Here is a 21030-nt window from a genome sequence, read left to right as displayed (position 1 = left end):
AGAAAGCAGGGATGTAAGGCACAACATGAGGGTTTACTGAGACTCCAGTTGTAGTGTTCTCCTTGAAAAGTGGGGAAAGACTGAAAGTTATGGGGAAAGACTGAAAGATAAGGCAAGCAAGGAGAGCAGGGTACTGATCATGCATATGCTGTAAATTTAGCACCTGTAAAGAGGAATCAGATGCACAGTCAAGGTACCAGAGAGACAATCATGCAAATAACTTGATTTTGCAGGCTGTTTTTGATATATCCTTTTAGGCTGCTATGGGCTGTATATAATTCACTTTGCTTGTCTCTGAGAGCTATACTGAAACCACTCCAATCAGCACTACATGGGCCTCCTCCTTTTAACACTTTGGAAGTTCTACCATTGCTGTATCAATTTTGTACTGTGCACACCCAGATTCTCACTGAGCTTGACTTGACTTCAGTGCAGCAATGCTACATTAAATGGCTATTTTCTAACTCACAGATCTGGAAAATGGGGTCTAATCAATGACCATTAGACCCTGCACTCCCTTCTGGCATAAAATGCCTTCTTTCATCCAGCATTGCTGTATTGTGGCTGTAATAAGTTCTGATTGGCATTTGGCATTGAGTTACAGGGGCATGGAGGCCTTATTAGCAGGAAGAAATGGAAGTATTACAGAACAAAACACTTAAGTGGGACAGGATAACTCACAGCATCGTGTCAGAGTGCGTCATGCTTACATTTCACTTCATGGTATTCAATTCCCCCTACAAGTACAAGGAGATACAGCTAACAAAGGTAAAGCACTTCTCTGCTTGGGAAATTGTCCTTGAAGGTTATTTTTTATAACTGGACACCACATCCTAAGAGGTTCTGAGCATGTGCATTTCTCCTTGCACTCACAAGGCCTAGTCGTAGGTCTTTTACTAAATTCACTTCAGTTTTAAAACAGCTTATGTATGAAATCTGTGCACCACTTATGTCTCATTTAAATCTTTGCATACTTTTTCCTCCCCTCTTGCCCCTTCTAATAAGATCAGCTTATCTCAAACAGGTTCAAATAGGCACTGAATGCATAAAACCTCTTATGTGCTCTGGTACTAAAATAATTTCTCTTGAATTTCCTTCCAATGTTTCCTCATGGCAAAAGACACTGATGACCTAATTCTGTGAGATGCCAGTGTTCTGGAAGAGTCCCCATCCTGAAGGTGACCAAAGCAGAGCCACCACAGTTCATTCATGAGGTTCTCAGCCTCTCAGGAACCACCCACATGATTCTTTTGTCTGGGCATTGTCAGTCTCAGGAGATTAGAACAGGTGGTTTGCACAAGGCAAAGTGCCCAGGCTTGCCAGATTACTGGTGGGAAGAACCACAGTCTGTCTTCTCTAGACCACAAAGAGCTGGTAGTAAGACAACATAAACAAGCATTTTTCTTCAACTTTTACTTTGAAAACAAAGATAGTCACATATTTTAAAGTTTTACTTCCTTTTTCGTATGTACTTTTCGGATATGAACTATCATGACTTGGTGGTTTATCTAAAAATGTCACAGGCTACATAAAATCATGTAGGATGGGGTGACAACTTCTATACCAACACAATTTTTTTTCTTCCCCTCCTTTCTCCCTTCCCCACCCCTGATTACTTATTGCATTTCCTCTGAGTTTGTACAGACATAATGTTGAAAAAATGCATCTAGGGAATGTGGGACTACATTTTTAGGAAGGATACTGAGATTTCCTAATTCAGAAAACGGATTCAAAATTTGAAGGCAATCTGACAATCAAAATTTACTTGCTCTAGCATTGAGAACAGTACTTGTGTATTCAAACCAGTATGCTCATCTACTTAAATACTCCCTCACCCCCTTTGATTTGCTAGGAATCCTCTTTATTCCATTAGAGTTCTGGGTTCTTCACTGATCCCTGCAATAAGAACTGTAAGGGCAACCAGTCACAGACATGACTGTTACCAAGTTCATAGCTAATACTTGCACAGGTGAAAAAAATTCTTCTTTTTTGCTGTTTTCTTTTTTCTTTTGCCTGCAAGTGAGAAACTGACACACTGGGGTGTGCACCCATGGACATGCTGTGTGTGAACAGTGAGACTTTAAGGACACCTGGGGCTCCATGGAGCAAGGACTTACGCTTGGAATGTTTGTCACAGAGGGCCGACGCCCGCATGTCGCAGAGTCTCAGGGATCCTTTGCTGCTGCTGTAGACAAAGAGATTGCAGTGGTGGGGATGGAACTCAGAGGCTGTAATCACTTCTGTCAGGTCCTCCATATTGGCTGGCTTTATATCTACAATGTCTGAATGGAAGCTTCATCAAGAAAAATGCAGGTGAACCATGACTCTTACTTGAAGGAAGCATGCAAATGTACACACATGTAATTATTTTAAAGATATACTCCATTTTTTGGTAGTAGTACAGTTTTCAGTTTCCATACCTGGCACACTTATATGTAACCCAAAGAGCAATGTAAAACTCAGAGTCTGCATGGTTTTACTGCAGACACCATTAGCAAGTGATCATGTGCAAAGACATCAAAGAAGCAGTATTGCAGGGACACAGAATTCTCACTTCAATTCTTCATTGAAGCTAATAAAGAACAGGTAGCTGTACCTCCTGTACTTGTTATTGAAACCACTGCTCTATCCCAGATAATGCTGATTGAGAGACAACAATGTACAGCTCAGATCTGCTCACTCCAGTCAGGCTCGCTGGCTTTTATGATTTTGCAACTTCAGCTAAAAAATACATGCAGATTAAGGTAAAAGACCCCCCCAAAAAGGTGTTTTTTTTTTTTGCAAAGGCATGTGTGGAAAACACAGAAGTATTTATGCAAATAATTTCGGGTGAATATATACTAATACAATTTCCTTTAAAAAAAATTACACACAGTATTAGGTTTGCTACTTGAATATTTACAAAGTAGTATCTGAAATGGCATTCTTAGGTTTTTTATGTAAATGACATCCACTGCCAAAATCAGGATGAATTTCAGTGACTGAGAATCGTACACCTGAATCATTTAAGTGAACATCATCTGGAACAAAAATACATCAAATATCTAGTTTCCCAAGCACAAACTTGTCAGCTGGATCACCAAAGATCACCCACATGAGGTGTAACTCACATGGTACCTCTCCAACACTTACATATCCACTTGTACACATTACCTGCCCTAAAGCCCAGGACTCGTGTTTGGAGGAGACCAGTCTGTGAAAGATTGCTTACAGAGAAAAGAATGAAAGTAACAGTCTCACGAGGGGGCTGGAAGAAAGCAATAGATACACAAGCATAAAATGAAAGATGGATATATACATATATATATATATATATGTAAAGCAGTACATTTAAATAAGTTTGTGCATTTTCACATGGCCCTCAGCAATCTGCTGCAGATAAGCCATCCAAATGTTAAAAAATCCTTCAAACAAGAAGAGTAACATTACCCTGTTTTACTGATGAGTTTGTGCAAGAAGCAATAAAGGATTTGCATAAGATCACTGGGGAAATGCATGACAGAACAAACCCAGATCTACGGACTCCCAGCGCAGTGCCCTAAACACAAATCATCTCAGTGCCTGGATTCCCTGAACATAAAATTTGAATCAGCTGACATTCAAAATTTAAACATCTCAGAGGATAAGATAAATGAGAAAATCTGTTTTATTGATGGCGAGAGAAATCATATATCATGGTACTAAGCCTCTTTCTGTTCCCACTGTGACCACTTCCCAAATGGAAGACCAATCAAAGACCTTTGATTGATTTCTGTGGGAATGGGATACAGTCCATCACAACCTTAACACACCATACTTTGATCTTTCCCAAAAATATAGGTCTGGAATTTCACTACAGTGAAATAGTACAAAAGATTCATAGACAATTATGTTGATGACTGTGCATATATCACACTGCTGTGGTTTTGGTTTTTTCCTTCGTTTTTTCCCCATGTGGTTTAGAAAGGAAAATATCAGCAAAACTATTAATATCTTGTGACATTTAATAACAACTGGGAATGAATTAATGTTGCATTTTAACTGCATTCCTACTTACTTGTACTATCACATTTGCATCCATCTCCAAGAATCCATCATGATTAATAAAAGTGTAATGAATGTTAAAATGTAGAAACATTGATTTACCTCTTTTATAAAGCATCACTTAATAATCCTGAAAATCAACAGAAAAAAAACCACCTTCATTCAATTACGTGTATTTGGTGAATTTGTCTCAAGAAACACCTTTAAGTAAAATCAGTTGCTTTCAGGGATTGAATTGCTTTGTGGAGTTCAGAGAAATTATGGTTACTGAATAGAAGAATTTTACCTCTCAACAGAGAGACGAATAATTGCTGAGTGATGAGAAAGATATAAAATATAAATGGAGTATACGAAACAGTCATGGTAAGTATCATTTTTCTAGATGCTGAAGACACTATTGATGAATTTCCTTTCATTGTGTAAAATTAATAAACCTAAGACAAATAATGAAATTAAATATTCCATCCTCCTGCCAGAAAAGCAGAAAATACTTGAAACATACTGCATTTCAAGGCATGATCTAAATCTCCACTGAGAAAGAATCTCACTTGCCTACTGAGGACCATAGCAAAAATGAAAATTCATCATTTCACTAGATTTAGAAAAATTAAAACAGCAACAACATATTGAAGTAAACAACCAAGGGACTAAAGAGTTGCAGATAAGATTTACCCCAAATGCATTTGTAATAATAGATGGAAAAACAGCCTTTGTTTTGACAGCTACAGAACCCAATATATCAAAAGAAGAATATGTTACACAAAAGAACATTTTCCTCCTCTCATGATTTTTGCCATCTATTTGAAAACAATCAAGTACAGCTTGACATGTGATGTGTGGGAACTGTATTTAAACTAGCATGAAATGGTAAGGGCAAGCATCTCCCATGAGACATTTCTCATTTCTATTTTCTATCTTCCCTTTGTGTCTTGTCTTCCTTTTAAGCACAGCATTACATGGCAGGAAAAAATAATAAAATTAAAAAAAAAACCAAAAACCTGGACCAGACAGCGTGCCTCAGAAACGGGGCCTTTGGTGAACTTGAAAAGCATGAAACAGAGGGAATCTGGCAGAAACTGATTAGATGAAAATTCCACTGCTAAAGAGAAAACTATGGTAATAGCACAAATCTGGAGTTGTCTCCTACACTGGTGCCTTCCCTTGCAATCAGATCTTGTGGAGGGCTCTCAAGTGGGGCTCTGTCCTTCTGCCCCACTGCTCTCACCTCTGAAATACCACTCACATCTAACTCCTGCTGTACATGTCATCTGCTTCATTTTCAGAGTGTGCAAAAAACACCTAGGGCCGAAGGCATCTAAGACAGAAAGAACAGAGAGTTCACTTCACCATTGGCAGAGTGCTTAGATAGAATTCTGTTGTCCCAAAAGTCTGTGCCTTGACAGGGTGGAAATTTCCCTTAAGAAAATGAAGAAGGTGTTCACATTGCTTTGACTCCCACACATGCTTGACAAGAACAAGGCATTTTGATCCCTGGTAGATACCAGCACTAAGGGAAGGTTGAACTTGCACCTCACCAGTGATGGGCTAGAATGCATTGGCAGTCTTTGAATTCATTAACATTCAAACAAGGAGTGGAAAATATCTTCTTGCTTGCAAAAAAGAGGACAGGTCCTTCCCCCTTAACTATTTGCTATCTTACATACCAGACCTGTCCTCACTGCTTGGCTCCATGAAACAGGATAAAGCTATGAAGATGCCAGCAGATTTTATAGATGCTCTCCACAGCAAAATGCAAATAAAAGGTGGTATAAATGGAAATAAAAATAAATGGAAATAAAATAAATAAATGGAAACAAAAGGTCTAGTACACTCGTCAACTACAATGGTGAGAGATGATGTTCCCTCAGCTGGGTTAGTAGAACTACAAGACCAGGAAAGGCAATTTTGGGAAAGGCAACAAAGCTACTCTAGGGCAATGTAGCCTGAACTTGGGCTGAGTTGCCTTCCCTAAAATATTCAAGAACAGAAGTATAACAAAGGAGAGTGAGCAGGGCAGGGTCTGGCTGCAAGGAGGCTTTAGGGAAAGATCTGAGGGAGGGGGAAGGGGAGAGAAGAAAAATTCTAAGAGAGGAGAAAGGAAAGAGCATAAGGAAAGGCATGATTAACAACCTGCAATGATATGCAGTGTGAGGAATGTGATCTGAGTACACGAGTCAGCTATATGGAATGCTTAGTTCTAATCCAGCATTGTGCGCTGCTGCTGTGCAGCTGATAGCAAAATGAGGATAACAGGAGGAAGGAAATTTGTTCCATTGCCTCTGGGCCACTGATCTAACAGAAATATTCCCCTCTGGGAGAAGTCACTCCAGAAAGTTTCTTTTATTGCAGGTTACAAAGTTGACCCTCACCTTGATCCAAAATTCATATTAATCAGACTTCTCCTCTTGATCAGCTAGAATATAAATGAGCATGCCTGCTTTATGCTCATGCCAAAACATGTATAATGAGAATGTGGAAAATACACAGAGTTCCTGCTGAGCAAAAAAGGTCCCAGAATAAGTTTCCTTCTATGATAATGGAAACATAGCAGCCTCCTCCAAACAGATTAAATTCCCTTTGAAGTGAACAGTATGCATAAAGAAATAGCTGCTTCGTCTTCTTGAAACCATCTAGGAATTCTACAAGAAACTGAATTTTGTAGAGAACCAATTTGTAGCTCACAAGCCATGGCATACAAAGGATTGAATCTTCTATCACTTGTTTGGAGTAATTTTTAAATGACTTGTGGGTTAACTGCAAGAAATAAATAGTTTCTATGGTCAGAAGAAGGCTTGAGAAAAAAAATTACTTGCCCCCCTCTCCCCTTTATTCAACTGCAATGGAGGAGGAGAGGCTCTCTTTAGAAAGCCAGACAAAATTTTCCATAATAACTTCACAAGAAAAACAAAACTCTCATCTTTCTTATTTCAATATATGCTGATATGACACTCCATTTTTATCCCTGCGTGGGACTTAGCTTTTTGCAAATTTAAGCACTTTCAAAAAATAACCTTCAGCATAGCATATCTTACCAAACCTGGCAGTTCCCTGTGTTTTCCACAGAGGTTTGTTCAGGTTACTAATTTTGTCTGCATCTCACACCTACATTTCTGCCTAGCCTGAGAAAGATTCACTGACTAGCAGTTGAAATCAATAGCAATTCATGGAAGCTGCCAGGGCTTGAGTTTAGAGTAATTGATTACTGTGGTCCTGCTGAGGCTCTACACTTTTAATATAAGCATTTCTCTGAGTGGTTTCCCCTGCTAGTCATTTAGTGCACACTATTTTCATTACAAGGGGGGAACTGTGATGCCTACAAATCAAGCTCTACCAGTTTTACACTTCCTACATGATGGTTACAGCATTCCTACACCATGTGCCAGTTGAGAAAATGAATTCCAAATGGCTCCAGTTTTCTTCCAGGCTGGGTACATTAGGCCTCAGTGTGCTTGACAACATCATGATGTGACTACATCAATCTTATTATCAACAAAAGAAGCAAGCCCTAACTTTTAAAATAACCATCAACTCACTCTCCTTTCTTCCCATTTTTTAGAGATACACTTTATGTTTTCACTGTTGAATGACAATTCTACAATAGGCATCACTTAGCAGTATGGAGAGCATTGGATAAGGTCCAGCCTCTCCAGCTCTGTATTTCAGGCCTTTTGTCCAAGAGTCAAAAGGCCCTGAAATGAACTGTCAATAGGTTAATAGATGTGACCTTTCTTCAAATTCCAGTGTTTTACCTTAGGCAAAGAGAGTATTTCTATTCCAAGTACTCCTAATAGCCCCAGTGCCAATGCTTTCCATTGCACAGCATTTGCCCAGTGCTCCACTAACAGCATGCACTAGATGGGTTTTATTAGAAGCCCAGAGAGCTGCAATTACATTTTCTGTATCATTTGACATTTCTAATCACAAAAGCATCATCTGCATAAGTGTGTGCTTCTCCCAGCTGCCCTGAACCTAATACCTGTTAATGTAAGAGATCAATCCATACTAACTCGTACAGTGTCTGCCCAATTCTATTTTTAACTCCATGGTATTTATAAGAGTGATTCTTCAGACATCATCCTGGAGTTGGGAACTTTGGCAGCAGTCTAACACTGGTGGTGATTTGCTGAAAATACCAATTTAAATTACTTGATTTTGATTGGAAATAATGTCTTTATCAAAGACTTTCTGACAGTGCCATTACAGTAGTACAAAGGCTTCTGTAGCTTTCCTCACATCAGGATTATGAGATACAGAAAGAGTAAAAACCACTATGGGGCTTGTTAGCTCTACGTGCAAGGCCAAACCATAGCCAATTATGTCAGGTGCTGTGCAAACACAAAGTAAAGGGACTGCTGACAGTACAAAGAACACATACAAAGAGCATACAAAGAAGAGATTAAGTAATACTAACACAGTTCTGTGGACTTCTGAGGTTTCTTAAGTCAAGGATTACAGGCTAAGCTAGATGAGAAAGAGCTGCTAGCAGAAGGAGGAAAGTCATGGTCATAGCTAAAAGGCTGCAGCAGCAATAAACTTTCATCTATTCAGCTAGAACTAGCCACAAAAGAGAATTTGGCCATGTTAGCTAAACAAGAGGCTGACATCTAGCTCATCCAGAGACAGGATGATATATTCAGTACATCCTCCTGTATTATTGGCAGTGCACTTTTATACAGTGTGGGTAAAAAGGGATCTGCAAACTGGAATGATGCTTCTTGGGCAATGGCCTCACTTTAATGCTCAGCACACCACTGTCAGTACAGGATGGCCCACGTCTCCTCACAGTCTAGTAAGCAATGCTCCAGCCAGAGTCATGCCTAGCTTTGGGCTCTATTTCTGCCTTGGAACACCACAACACTTACAACACATGAGGATCACCAAGGTGAACACTCAGACCCTTTCCATGTGTTTAGGAACAAAGATGTTACTGATTTATCTGGCAGCTGATAGAAACCAGAGAGCCTCAGGATGATGGGCCAACAGTTGTTCAAGAATGTAACCTAAATATCCAACTTCTGAGCCAAAGCTGAAACTTCTGGAATTTCTGTCTCAAGTATCTTTTGGAACTGGAGGTATATAGCAATAAATTCCAAGTAGTATTAGAAACATTTTCCATTCGAGTCAGTATTAGTGCTAATGTTTTACAGAAAATTAAACTGAGGCAGGAAGTGGCAAAAGTTTGGCAAAGGTTAAGAGCCAGCAAGACTGGATTCTGATCTCTCCTCCCTACCTGCAGCTGTCCAGTCATGGCAGTATTCACTCAGTTCTCTTCTTGATTAGTTGATTTTAAAAGGTTATTATTACTCTCATTATTACATTTGTTTTTTGCAACTTTCTCCCAGAATGCATACTGGTCTAAAGACTCATTCTGAATTCGGGAGACCTCATTCTGATTTTGGCCACATCAGAATTACTTTGCACTCCTATTATCTTGGTAGGATAAAAAGAGACAGCAGCAAGAAAGCCCTGAATCTCCATTACACAAATACTACTTGAAAAAAGAATCAACATCTTTTATATGTACTTAGTAAAATTTTAGAAAATTGCTTTTACTGCCATAAATTCAGTAAACATCAGACTTTGAAGTATGCAAGTTGCAGAAAAACAACTCTACTATATAAGAGAAACTGCCGATGGAGTAGCTGCAACATTTGACCAAGTGTTGAAAGCAGAGAATTGCAGAGTAGCACTGCTAGGAAAGAGACCATTTTAAATGGTGCAGGTCATATCCAAACTTTATCATAGATAGGCCTGTTCCTACACATTGCAACCAGTGATTTACTTAGAGAATAATGAATTTAGAAGTAGATAACGGAAAACTTTAATTTATTTAGGAATGGAATTTTTGGCTTGCGTTTTTGAAAAGAGCATCACATTTTCAACTGTAAACACAGTCACATGCCTGCTTTAGCAAAACCATATGCAGATTGAAATTTTCAAGAGCAAAGACATCATTATCTGCGTACACACAGCTGAAAGAAAAGTTAAGTGGATGAATCAACAGAGGAAGACCTGACTTCACAAATACACACCTGCAGTCAGTCACTGAAAGATTACAAAGTCATCTTTAGTTCATATATTTGCATATTAATTGATTATGATTTGTCTGAAACTACTGTGGCACGCTGAATGTTACACTTGGAACACAAATAGCAGAAGAGCCTCAGGTACAAATAAATTATTAATAGAAGAGCACTGTTAAGTCCCTGAGCTGAGCTCCTCTAGGCAGTGTTGTTCTCTGTGGTATGGTTAAGTGGCATCGTGTACTACACACCTGCAAAGGTTCCAAGAAAAGAGTGATTCAACATTAATAAGGCAAGGATAATTTATAAACAAAAGCAATGTAATCTCATTGTTCACAAACCTTTCCTGAAATGCATTAGATGCCCAACAGAAAACTGAGAGGAATCTGCTTAGTTTACTGAATAGAGTTCCTGGCAGTACAGAGAAATCAGACATATAAAATTCTCCAAACTCCATCTTAAAAATAGCCAGGGATTTTCTCCCACATAACTTGGAAATAAGCGAGGAAATGTCTTTCTTTTTTTCTTCTTCTTTTTTTTATTCCTTTTTTTTTTTAGTGAATAACCTATATGCTAACACATAACTCCTATCAAGAAATTTCTTCTTGGTAATTACTAAAATCCCATGCAGCTGAGGAAGATCTGTCTCTCAAATAAAAGCAGACATAGAAATTCCAGCTGGAGGGTATAGACTCTTTAGAGCTTTTTGGTGGTAGCTTTTCTTTTGCAATATGCAACTTATTCTTTCATATACATCTCAGAAAACCCTAATACAACAGTATTTGTAACACACTAGGCTGGAGAAATTCCATATTTTTACTGATTTTTCAATTTGAGTCACAAATGATACATTTTTGCAAACTTTAGCTAGCTAGAAGTGTCTTTCAGAGCATAAATCTCTCCCCTTCCCTGCATGCTTGTTATGGAAGTAGTGAAATAAAACTATCTTCAAAAATAGCAAGATACTTCTGAAAAAATAACTACTTTAAGAACATAAATAAAATTTCCATTCAAGTCATCTATACTGTGTTACATAAGACACCTGAATAAAATCTTGTGGGAGGACTTATTATCTGGTTGCTCAATTCACTTGAAAGGATTTTCAAAAATGCCCATCAGCATGCAGTATGACAACAGCCAAAATTAACTTATTCTTAAGACTGGTGGTATAACTTTGTGAAAGTTAATATGGCCTTTATTTACAGAGCATTTCTATTCCAAAGATGCAAATCACTGCAATTTCAGTGCAATAATACAAATGTTTATTATTAAAACACAAAATGATGTAATGTGGGCATTAATGAGAGTGTCCCAGCTCTTTTAAGAGTGAGAAAAGCTTCCAGGGTCTCAGGTTCTGACAGCTCACACACAACACACAGGTACAGATGTCAAGCTTGACACAATACCTGAGATGACCACGTGAGCATCTTTGTGACATCTGTCTTTGTATGAGTACTCTTCAAGGTAAAGATCTTTTTTCAGCTAATGAGCAAAACAAGTTATATTTTCTTCTTTTTTATGTTAATGCTCCAAGAAAGTCTGTGCTTTGCAAGGTTAATTTCAAGTCCAAACTCGCATGGGAATTAGAATAATTAGACTCATTTAAGAGAATTCTCCCCTCTGGCAGAGCTGATTAAATTATTTATACATTATCTTTTCATATAATTGTACCTAGAACTGTGTAAATGGGGTTTTTTGTCTAACTTTCAATAAATTCATAATACACGTTTTTCAAGTTGGATACACCGACTGCACCTGTGACAACAGAGAATGGCTCATTTTCAAAAAGCTCCAATGAGAAATGAATCCAGAGGGAAACAGAAGCATGCAATTTAAAAGCTTCTACAATGACAACACACTGATTAAAACTCATCAGCTGAAGAAATAAAATTAGTTAAGACAATAAATCTTGGACTGAATCCTGTTACCCATTTCTACAAGAATACCTTCATTGACTGCGGTCACATTACACTAAGATATGAGTGCTGCTTAGATGAGGATCAGTTCCATGACGTGAACCTTTATCTGTAATTTAATATTCTTTGACATAGTTTCCAAATCCCTTCCTGCTAAGCATCTCAGATTCTGGATAACACCTGAAATTACTCTGGTGAAAAAGGAAATCTGGTGGTTGATGCTAACATTCATTTCAGCTCTATTATATGTTCTTTCTCTCTTCCATACCAATAAACTTGAGAAAGGTTGAGATAATGATTTTTTAAAGAGCATTCCTGATACAAAACAGTAACTTGTTTGCTACTGTCCTTATTACATTGGAAAGCAGTTGGCTCTGTGGAGACCTGTGAAAAGGCATCTTTGCACCTATTGTAAAATTTTAAGTATCTCCTCGAGTCACATTGCCTAGATTGCTCTACAAACACATGAATTCAGTGAAATCTCAGTTGTGTTCTTTAATGCACTATTAAGGAATTCTGAAATGGTTTTTACGGGCTCAGAATTTCACACTATTCTCTATAATTTGCTACAACTTCAGTCAATTTTCTTTTTCCTTTTGCAATCCGCTATACATTTTCAAAAAGCAAGACTATTCCAATGCCTCAGGCTATGGTTTTTCTTACCTCAGCAGAAATGAAATCACAGGTATGGGTGTCTATTTGGGGACAACTGTGTTAGAGAAGACAGAGGGCTAGATAAAGAAATTCATTAAAAGAATAACGTAATCACATACCTCAAGTTGTGTATGGACAGGAGTGATTCTGATTAACAAATTAATATTTCTATTAAACAATAAATCTACAGTGCAGTAATTATCCCAAGGCTATAGCTATGCTCAGATCACCTTAAATTAACTCCTTTAAAACCAACTTCAGATCACCTTAAATTAACTCCTTTAAAACCAACTGTGGAAAAATGGAGAGACTGGTCATTGCCAAGAATGCAAAGGTTTCAGCTGTAATTGGTTTTTCACAGCCAGATTCAGCCCTTCCAATTTATTTATTTTGGAGGATGGCTCAATAGGGAATATTTCCATAATGCTACCCCCTGCCCTGATGGCACTGGTGTCATGCACTCAGGCCATGCACTGTTTGCTTTCACTGCAACACACATCTCAGCTGCATGGCCAGGAGGATCTCACTCAGGGATTCAATGCTAAGATACTGCTTAACTAGCTCTGATATTGCTCCTTTGGCTATCAGTCATGCTCTGTCATCCAATTCTCTCTGACTGGCTGACAGTCAAATTCCTCAGATAGGAGTCAATTTAAGGTAATCAGAATAGTTAAAAGCAATTGTTTCTGACAGGGATCACAAATTGTCCTCTGGCAAGAAGCAAAACCAAACTAACTATGGAAAGACCACTTCTGCAGATTTAGTCAAGGCTTTCAGAGCTCCCTAAATCTGAACTTATAGATCCTTAAGAGATCTCTTAAAAGATGCTGAGACTTCTCTGGACTTCTTGAAAACAAATAATCTGCAAGGTGCAGATTATAGTGCCCATTCACACAGCCTTACTGCTGTAATTATTATCTAGTATTTGAATTACACAGCTAGTGATAGAAAAGACTGCAATTTGCACCAGCTCACATACAAACACACAATTTTTCTTACTCTGAAAAGCTTAAAAGCTGTACTCAATAAAGATATTCTAAATAATTATGACCACATCAGAAATAATATTGTATCTGAACTGGATGTAGTTTTACCTCAACAGAAGCAGAAGACAATACAATGCCTTTTTTAGAAGCTGTATCTACGTTAGTGCCTACTAGGCAAAGTCATTTAAGTGATCCTAGAAATGCAGATCTCTCTTGGTACTTTGCACTGGGGACACACAGAATTTTTCTTACAAATTAGTCTTTTGAGAGTTCATGAAAGGCTCCATTTACTGTTGGGATTCTATACAGTTCAGAGAAGATGACAACTTACAGTTACACATACTGTTTACCTATCACCATTTCCTATTTACTAATTTCAACCCTAGACTGACACTAAAAACATTTCTTGTGTGATTTTAATAAAAGAATCCCTACTGCACTTCCTAATGAATCCCTACTGCGTTTTTCCTAAACTGCAGCCAAAACCACACACCAAGGATTTATCCAGAGGGACCTGGACAAGCTCAAGAAGTGGGGCCAGGAGAATCTCATGAGGTTTAACAGTGCCAAGCACAAGGTGCTGCACCGGGGTCAGGGCAAGCCCTGGTATCAAGACAGGCTGGGGGATGAAGGGATCAAGAGCAGCCCTGTGAGGAGGACTTGGGGGTGCTGCTGGAGGAGAAGCTGGATGCACTCACAGCCCAGAAACCAACTGTGTCCTGGACTGCACCCAAAGCAGAGTGGGCAGCAGGCCAAGGGAGGGGATTCTGCCCCTCTACTCCACCCTGGTGAGACTCCACCTGGAGCTCTGTGTCCAGTTCTGGAGAGGATCTGAATTGCTTATGCTTTCTGCTTACTTAACTAAAAGAATCTTTTCCAAAAACAAGGATTATTTCAAGAATTCCTTTAAGTATACCCTTAACACATTTCTATACAGCATTTTGTTGTCCCATCAGCAGCACTTTGTGGAGCTTTATGTTGGAGTTTGTCCCCATCCTAAGCCTCAGTATATGATCTATGACCTGTTGCCCCTCATATACACCTTTGCTGACACAGAAATAACAAGCATTAGGAATAAAACCTATATAAGAACCACAGCAGCTGCTGCTAATCTGTTAATTACATCTTAGCAAAAGTTATTACTGAACTAATAACCAGTGAAAATGATCCTCAAGTTACCAGGTGATTTGGTATCTGTACCAATTTCAAAATAATGCATTTTTAATAATTTCAAAATAATTTATTTTAATAAGATGAAAAGATCTCAAACCCAAAAATTAAAAGACAAAGTCAATGGAATCTGCCATTTTGCAGAGCTTTGAGAATCAGATCACTTTAAAACAACCTGAAATAGACTGTGAATTGTTGCTAAATGGGTAACAATCAATTGACCTCTACTACAGTAATTTTTCTCATGAAAAACTTTTCTATTACTTCAGACAAAGGTAACATAAATGGAAAATTCTTTGGAAAGACAATGGTCTACAAGGCCTAAGGACTACAAGTCAGATAGGAAAATCTTTGGGTTTGCCACTGCCAACTCTTAGTAGAAGACTCTTTTCCTAGGCAGTGTGCTGTTCTGAAAAAGTGGAGTCCGGCAAGGGAATCCCATCAGCCCAGAATCTGATCAGCTCACTGGAAAAGCTTTTTTCCCCCTCAGTTGTTCACACAGGAGTGTTTTAATGAGAAAGGCAAAGCAGTCCTTTCTCAAGAGTTAGAATCAGAGAGCTCTCCAAACCATGGGATCAGTGTACATGGCACCTCTGCAATCCTCTAACTACAGACCTGATTTTAGCTTTGCAGGCATCTTCATTCTCCTTTACCAGAGAGAGAGAGACACAGTGCATGTGGGAGAGGGAGAGACTCTAGGAAGTAAAAAACAAAAGAAGAACACAAATTTGAGGAAAAGCTACTCAAACGTTGCTAGTAGCAGCTCGGCTGGAATATGACTCCACGGTATAACATTCACCTTTTGAACACCTGATAGAGACTGACACACACTTCCTGACAGAATTGTGCTAACGTGGCTCAGACAGAGCTCTCAAAAGAGAAATAAGGTCTGCCATCTCCCAAGCAGAAGGTGTGTTCTGTAAGAAAGCAGTGCAGTGGGTGGGGGTGGCAGCAGGTCCTCACAGTGCAGACACACTTCTGGGAGCACAGAAGAGGCATCCTTGTGCACACAGCTTGTGCACAGTCATCCTGGCTCAGGCATTGTTACACAAACAGCCCTATCTCCCTCAAGGGTATAAACTTCCTCCACAAATAACAAATAACTGCAGATCTGCTTTCAGTTTAGCTTTCACATGCTTAGCACTGAGGCAGGTACAAGGATTTTGTAAGGCTGGCTGTTTCCCCCAGCCTAGGCTGCTCCCAGAGCTCTGTGTTTGCCCTATACACACACTACATTCAGATGCACAGTGGGCTGCCACAAACTTGGTCTCCATCAACGTTATTTTGGGTTTTTCTATTTTTCCCTGTTGTTTACTTCTTAAGTAAATTCATTTTCCCAAGATATTGTGCCTAACAAACTGACTACCCAAGATATGCCTCAAATACCAGAATACATTAGACTGCAAAAAGGCCCTATGGTGATTTGCTAATTAGCTTAACCCTTTTGGGACACAGAAGAAGGAATTTTTTATTAAAACAGGATAACCCTAGACTATATTGATCTGACTGAGAAATGAGTATTTTAGTCAAGATGAGTCTCAAGATGAGCACATGCTGGAAACAGCAATGTTGTTTCCATAGCAATGCCATGACAGCCTCTAGAGTGAAATAGTGCGCTACCAGGAAATGAAGGGAGTTCAAGTGCTATGAGCTACATAGTTCTCTGAGCAATCCAAATACATTCTCATAAAGAATATTTAATGCAGCTAGATAGTCCAAAGATTGCTGCTAATGGCAAGTAAGCCTTATCAGTATGCTCCTGGCAGTCCTTTTTTCTCATTCATTTCACCCAAGATGACTATCTAAAGACTTAAGCTATGGGCAACACTGCTAAACCATTTCAGCCCAAACATTAACAAATACAGCAACCCTTACCTTACTTCTTTTCCAGTGCAGAAAATCACCCATAATTAAGGTCACTGATTCTCACTCTCCATAACACAACCAAACACATGAAACCTTTTACTGAAGAAAATCCTAGCATGTGCAATTATTTACCAGGCTAATCTTCCCCCTTCCTTTTCTCTCACCTCCTCCTCTCCCCTGCCTCCTCCTGCCCAAACAATACTGAGCAGATCCATTTGCAAGTGGGAAGCAATGTACAGAAGTCTTGCATACTCCTCATTAAATTTACATTGGCATAGCATAAACTCACTCCTCTGCTTTTTACTCCAGTTAGTGCTTACAGAAATACAAAAGCAAACCAGAAAAGCCCTAGCTGTATTTTATCTAAGGCTTTACCTTAGGTAAATATTCTGGTCAAATTCTGCTAAGCTGATTTAAAATATTTTCCCAAAGACTACAGAAAGGGAATTAATTTAAAATCTCCATTGTTCTGTATTTTCAAATAAATGAAAAATTATCAGTGATTTGTAAAACTGCTAAAACGATGGTTATAGCCAAACTCAAAATAAATTCCACAGGCAAAGTATTTTACTTGTAAAATACCTAAACACACTGCTGCTGATTCAGTCTTTCTCCAGCATTTCTTGTGCAGTTTGTAAAGATGTTCAGACATGAAGTGAATGTCCAGAAACTCCACCACTGTATTTGTTGTTTGTGTCATTGTCACAACCAGCCTCTTGGGTGAACAGATTGTAGGTCATTATATGTAGCAGGGCTGCCTCTGAGGAAAAACTGAAACACAAATACTCATCCCTGCCAGATCCCTTATTAACAAAATCCACTTCAAACCAAAATGTTTTCTATTTATTGTTTTAAACATGCATTTCAAGGAATCAAGCCTTGAATGTAAAACAGCAAGATGCTTCATTTCTCATTTGCATTCAGTGAAAAGATGTGAAACAAGCTTTTTTAAAACAGCCTCAGCCTCCTTCTGCCCATCCCTGTAAATGAGTTACAGAAGGCACCAAGCCCAGCAACATTCATTTATAATTTAAACTGTTTGTTTGGCAGAATTTTTCCACCTTAATATGTCTAGTCTTAATTGTAACTGGCACACCCACTGATTTTACCAGAAACTCATCCACTTCCAGGAGATTTTTATCTAAGTTGTTTTCCTGTAGGACAGGAATTCAGTCTCAGGGACAGATGCTATCCAGGGAAAAACACATCCCTGCAATTTTACAAGATGTACAAGGCTCTGTATGGACAGAAAGATCCCTGTCAGGAGACTGATGCAAGTTTAACTTACTCATCCCCTTCTTTCAGTTATCATGGCCTCCCAATTAATTCCCCAATATGAGCAATATTCTGTAACTATTCCACCTTCTCTTGGAATGCCCATGTCAAAATTTCTGTTTATCAAAGAATTAGGTAAAAGTACTCTGCCTGATGACCTGGTTTTGACAATTGAGTACAGACAGGTACAGCTTATATTGCCTGAAACACAGTGGGTACAGCCTCTTTAACTCAGCCTACTCTCCTGAATACATACAGGTATCCAGCCACAAAAGCCAACCTGCTGCCACCATGGGCACCTTACCAGGAACATTTTGCCCCTAGAAATGATTATCCCATTGCCTTGTGTTATCTCCTGTCACTGCTTCAACTCTCTCATCACAGTCCTCATAGATTTTCATTCAAGTGCAAAAGAAGCAGCAATACCTGTATCCCAATCCAAGACAGAAATCCAAGTATCCCAAAGCCACTGTCTCAGACACAGGAAAAGTTTCCTATCCTAAAACTCAAAACCACACTCTTAATTTCCCTCTCATGATCATTCTTAGAACACACTCAGAAAAATGAATGTGTCATTATAAACTTTATCATGTTTTAAGAGCTAAATCAATTAATCAATCAGAAACCTTCAAAGACATTTTAACTGTACATACTCAATCACAGGACTGAGCTAATGCTTGAAGCAGTCCACACAGCTATTCATTTACTGCTGATATTTCTGTCAGTAAGCTCTTAGTGTGGCAAACAATACTAAAAATTCATGTTGTCCTCATGAACTATGATAACAACTATTTACCTGGTTTTCAGAACTTTGCAGGAACATCTGTCTTGACAATCCACAGATTATTAAATAGCTTTAATACAATAAAAGGACTTGCCAAAGGCAAAGCTTTATCTTGCATTAGCATTCTGGAATGTGACCGGTGATTGCACACAGGTGTACAGAAGTTACTGTGCTTGGTCTGACCCACTGCTCTGCCTTGGAAGAGGAGGACACACAGCAGAGGAGGACACACAGCAGAGTCACATACAAAAGTGTCCAGGACAGAGGGAAGTCCTGAGGGTGAAGCTGCTGTGAGGAGGACACTGTCAGAGCCACACTGCTACTCCAAAGAGCTGTGCTGGCAAATAATTATCATCTGTCTTACCAAAGAATGCAAGTACAGTTGCTTGGATATCATGGCAGACAAAGCTGGGCTTTGAAGTACCACATATAAATTGTTCCTAAATATACAGTCATATTAGAGAACCTATTAAGCTTGCTTAATCTACACAGGTGAAGGACAGAAAAACAGTACGAGTTTGAAACAAATTGAGATATTCAGATTTACAATCCCCAGGGTAAGGGCACCTGTCACTTGACCCTGCAAAGGTAATTCTTTAAGGACATTAAGTGTTGTTTGATTTAAGATTGTTTCCTGTGACATTAGCAAAGTATGGGTCAAATTTCAAAGATGACCCGGCCCACAAAAGAAGAACTACAATCACCAGAGACAGGGAGAACACCCCATTACAGCGGTGCCTTCTCTGAGATCTACCCCAACAGGACAACTTCACTTTGACATCTAATAGTCCCTCATAAAAACCCACAGAGACATACTCTTCTAGCTCCTTTTGATACACTCAAAAAGAAATTGCCAAAGGAATACAACATTCTGACCTGGCCCCATAACCTACTTCTCTTCTTACCAGTCTATTTCTGTTCTGCAAAACACAGAGAATTACTCTTCTTGGCTAAATTCTCTTTTTGCTCCCCCTCCAAGACACCCTGTTGTAGTGCAAGGGGGCAGCCTCACAGATGGCCAAAATGACTCCACATGGAGCTTTCAGGATAACACCAGCACTTGAAACATCAATGCCTGCATTAATCACAGACACAACTCACACAAAGCAGCTGAGCCTCACCCCCAAACTGTGCATCTTGGGCATTAGGGCTGTGGGAAGCAGGATGATGGAGAATGGGGGGCAGGGACAGGATAAGGACTGACCTTGCAGCAAAACAAGGTGCAGTATCTCAGCATGAAATGTCTTCAGGATATGACAGTACAGAGTATTCTAGTCAGGTAGATAGCTACCATTCAGCTGGCATTTGTTTCTTATTTAAATGCCTTTGACCAACACCATTATTTTTTATATAAAATTCCCTGATTTTTTCAATCTCTTAGCTGTCTCTTACAATATCTCAGCATTTTCTGTTACAAATACTGAAGGGATTCTGGTAAGTAAAGGTCTGTTTTAAAACCTGCAGAAAAATATTTTAAAATAGTCCTCTTAAGCCCACTAATAACATGAACACTGAGCAAGGAATCAGAATGAAGGATACTGAAGCTCCTGTCTGTGATAGCTAAATGCCAGAGGTTAATCCTGAGATCATCCGCTGACATGTACGTCTCGCAGTCACTGTTGACGGATATCGAGTTGACATGATAGGTGTGACCATTAGCAAAGATTCTCCTGGGAGTGACTTCTACCATCAAATCCATGGGCTTCAATACAGGCACCTGCCAAAAAAACCACAAAATACAAACCAGAAAGTGAGTAAGACTTGAAATACTGTTTTGCTAGGATGATGAGAATTCCAATATAGAGAAAGCATTCAAAGACTGCAATATTATAAGATTTTTTGACAGTGTACCCAAGCTGAACTTCCCCATGGATTAACTGCTGGGCAAGGCTTTCCTTGCCAAGGAAGGAGAGACCAGAGAGGCAGGCAGAGTGATGGAAAGCCTGGACTGTGGGAAGGGAGGGACAGTGAGCTGCCACAGAACAGGTCAGTCTCACTGCACGAGCTACTGTCCCACATCTGCAGGAGGCTCTGGCAAGCACTGAAGCACTCATCATTTGCTTTTGCTAAAGGGCTTGCCCTCAGTTGTGAATCACTTAACTCTATTTGTTTAGCTTCTTGATGTTTCTCTTTCCAAAAACTCATGTAGCGAAAAGGCTGTAATCTCAGAGAAACATAATAAATAAAGGCTTGCAAAAACAAAGACAACATGACATCAGTACATACACATGTACCCCTGAAAAGCCAATATCACAGATCATCACTTGTCAATGTGCCCTCATTTCTTCCCTGTGTGTCACTTCAAAGTCATGCCTCAATAAGTAGTCACTCAA

At 39.1% G+C, this 21030-nt stretch overlaps 1 protein-coding gene across 3 annotated transcripts in view; it reads right to left on the bottom strand.

The window, feature by feature from the left end:
* The window catches only part of PPP2R2C (protein phosphatase 2 regulatory subunit Bgamma), a 133971-nt gene that overhangs the window by 25098 nt on the left and 87843 nt on the right, over positions 1–21030 (bottom strand). For all 3 annotated transcript variants that reach the window (XM_084204800.1, XM_084204801.1, XM_084204802.1), the window contains exons 5-6: positions 20237–20414; positions 2118–2282 (exon numbers count right to left, since the gene is read on the bottom strand). In XM_084204800.1, coding sequence (XP_084060926.1) covers positions 2118–2282; positions 20237–20414 — 343 coding nt within the window. The remainder of the gene's footprint in view (positions 1–2117; positions 2283–20236; positions 20415–21030) is intronic.

Source organism: Fringilla coelebs, assembly GCF_963513975.1.
Source record: "Fringilla coelebs genome assembly, chromosome: 4".
In the NCBI taxonomy this organism is placed as follows: Eukaryota; Metazoa; Chordata; class Aves; order Passeriformes; family Fringillidae; genus Fringilla; species Fringilla coelebs.
This window is presented reverse-complemented; position numbering and strand designations above follow the sequence as displayed.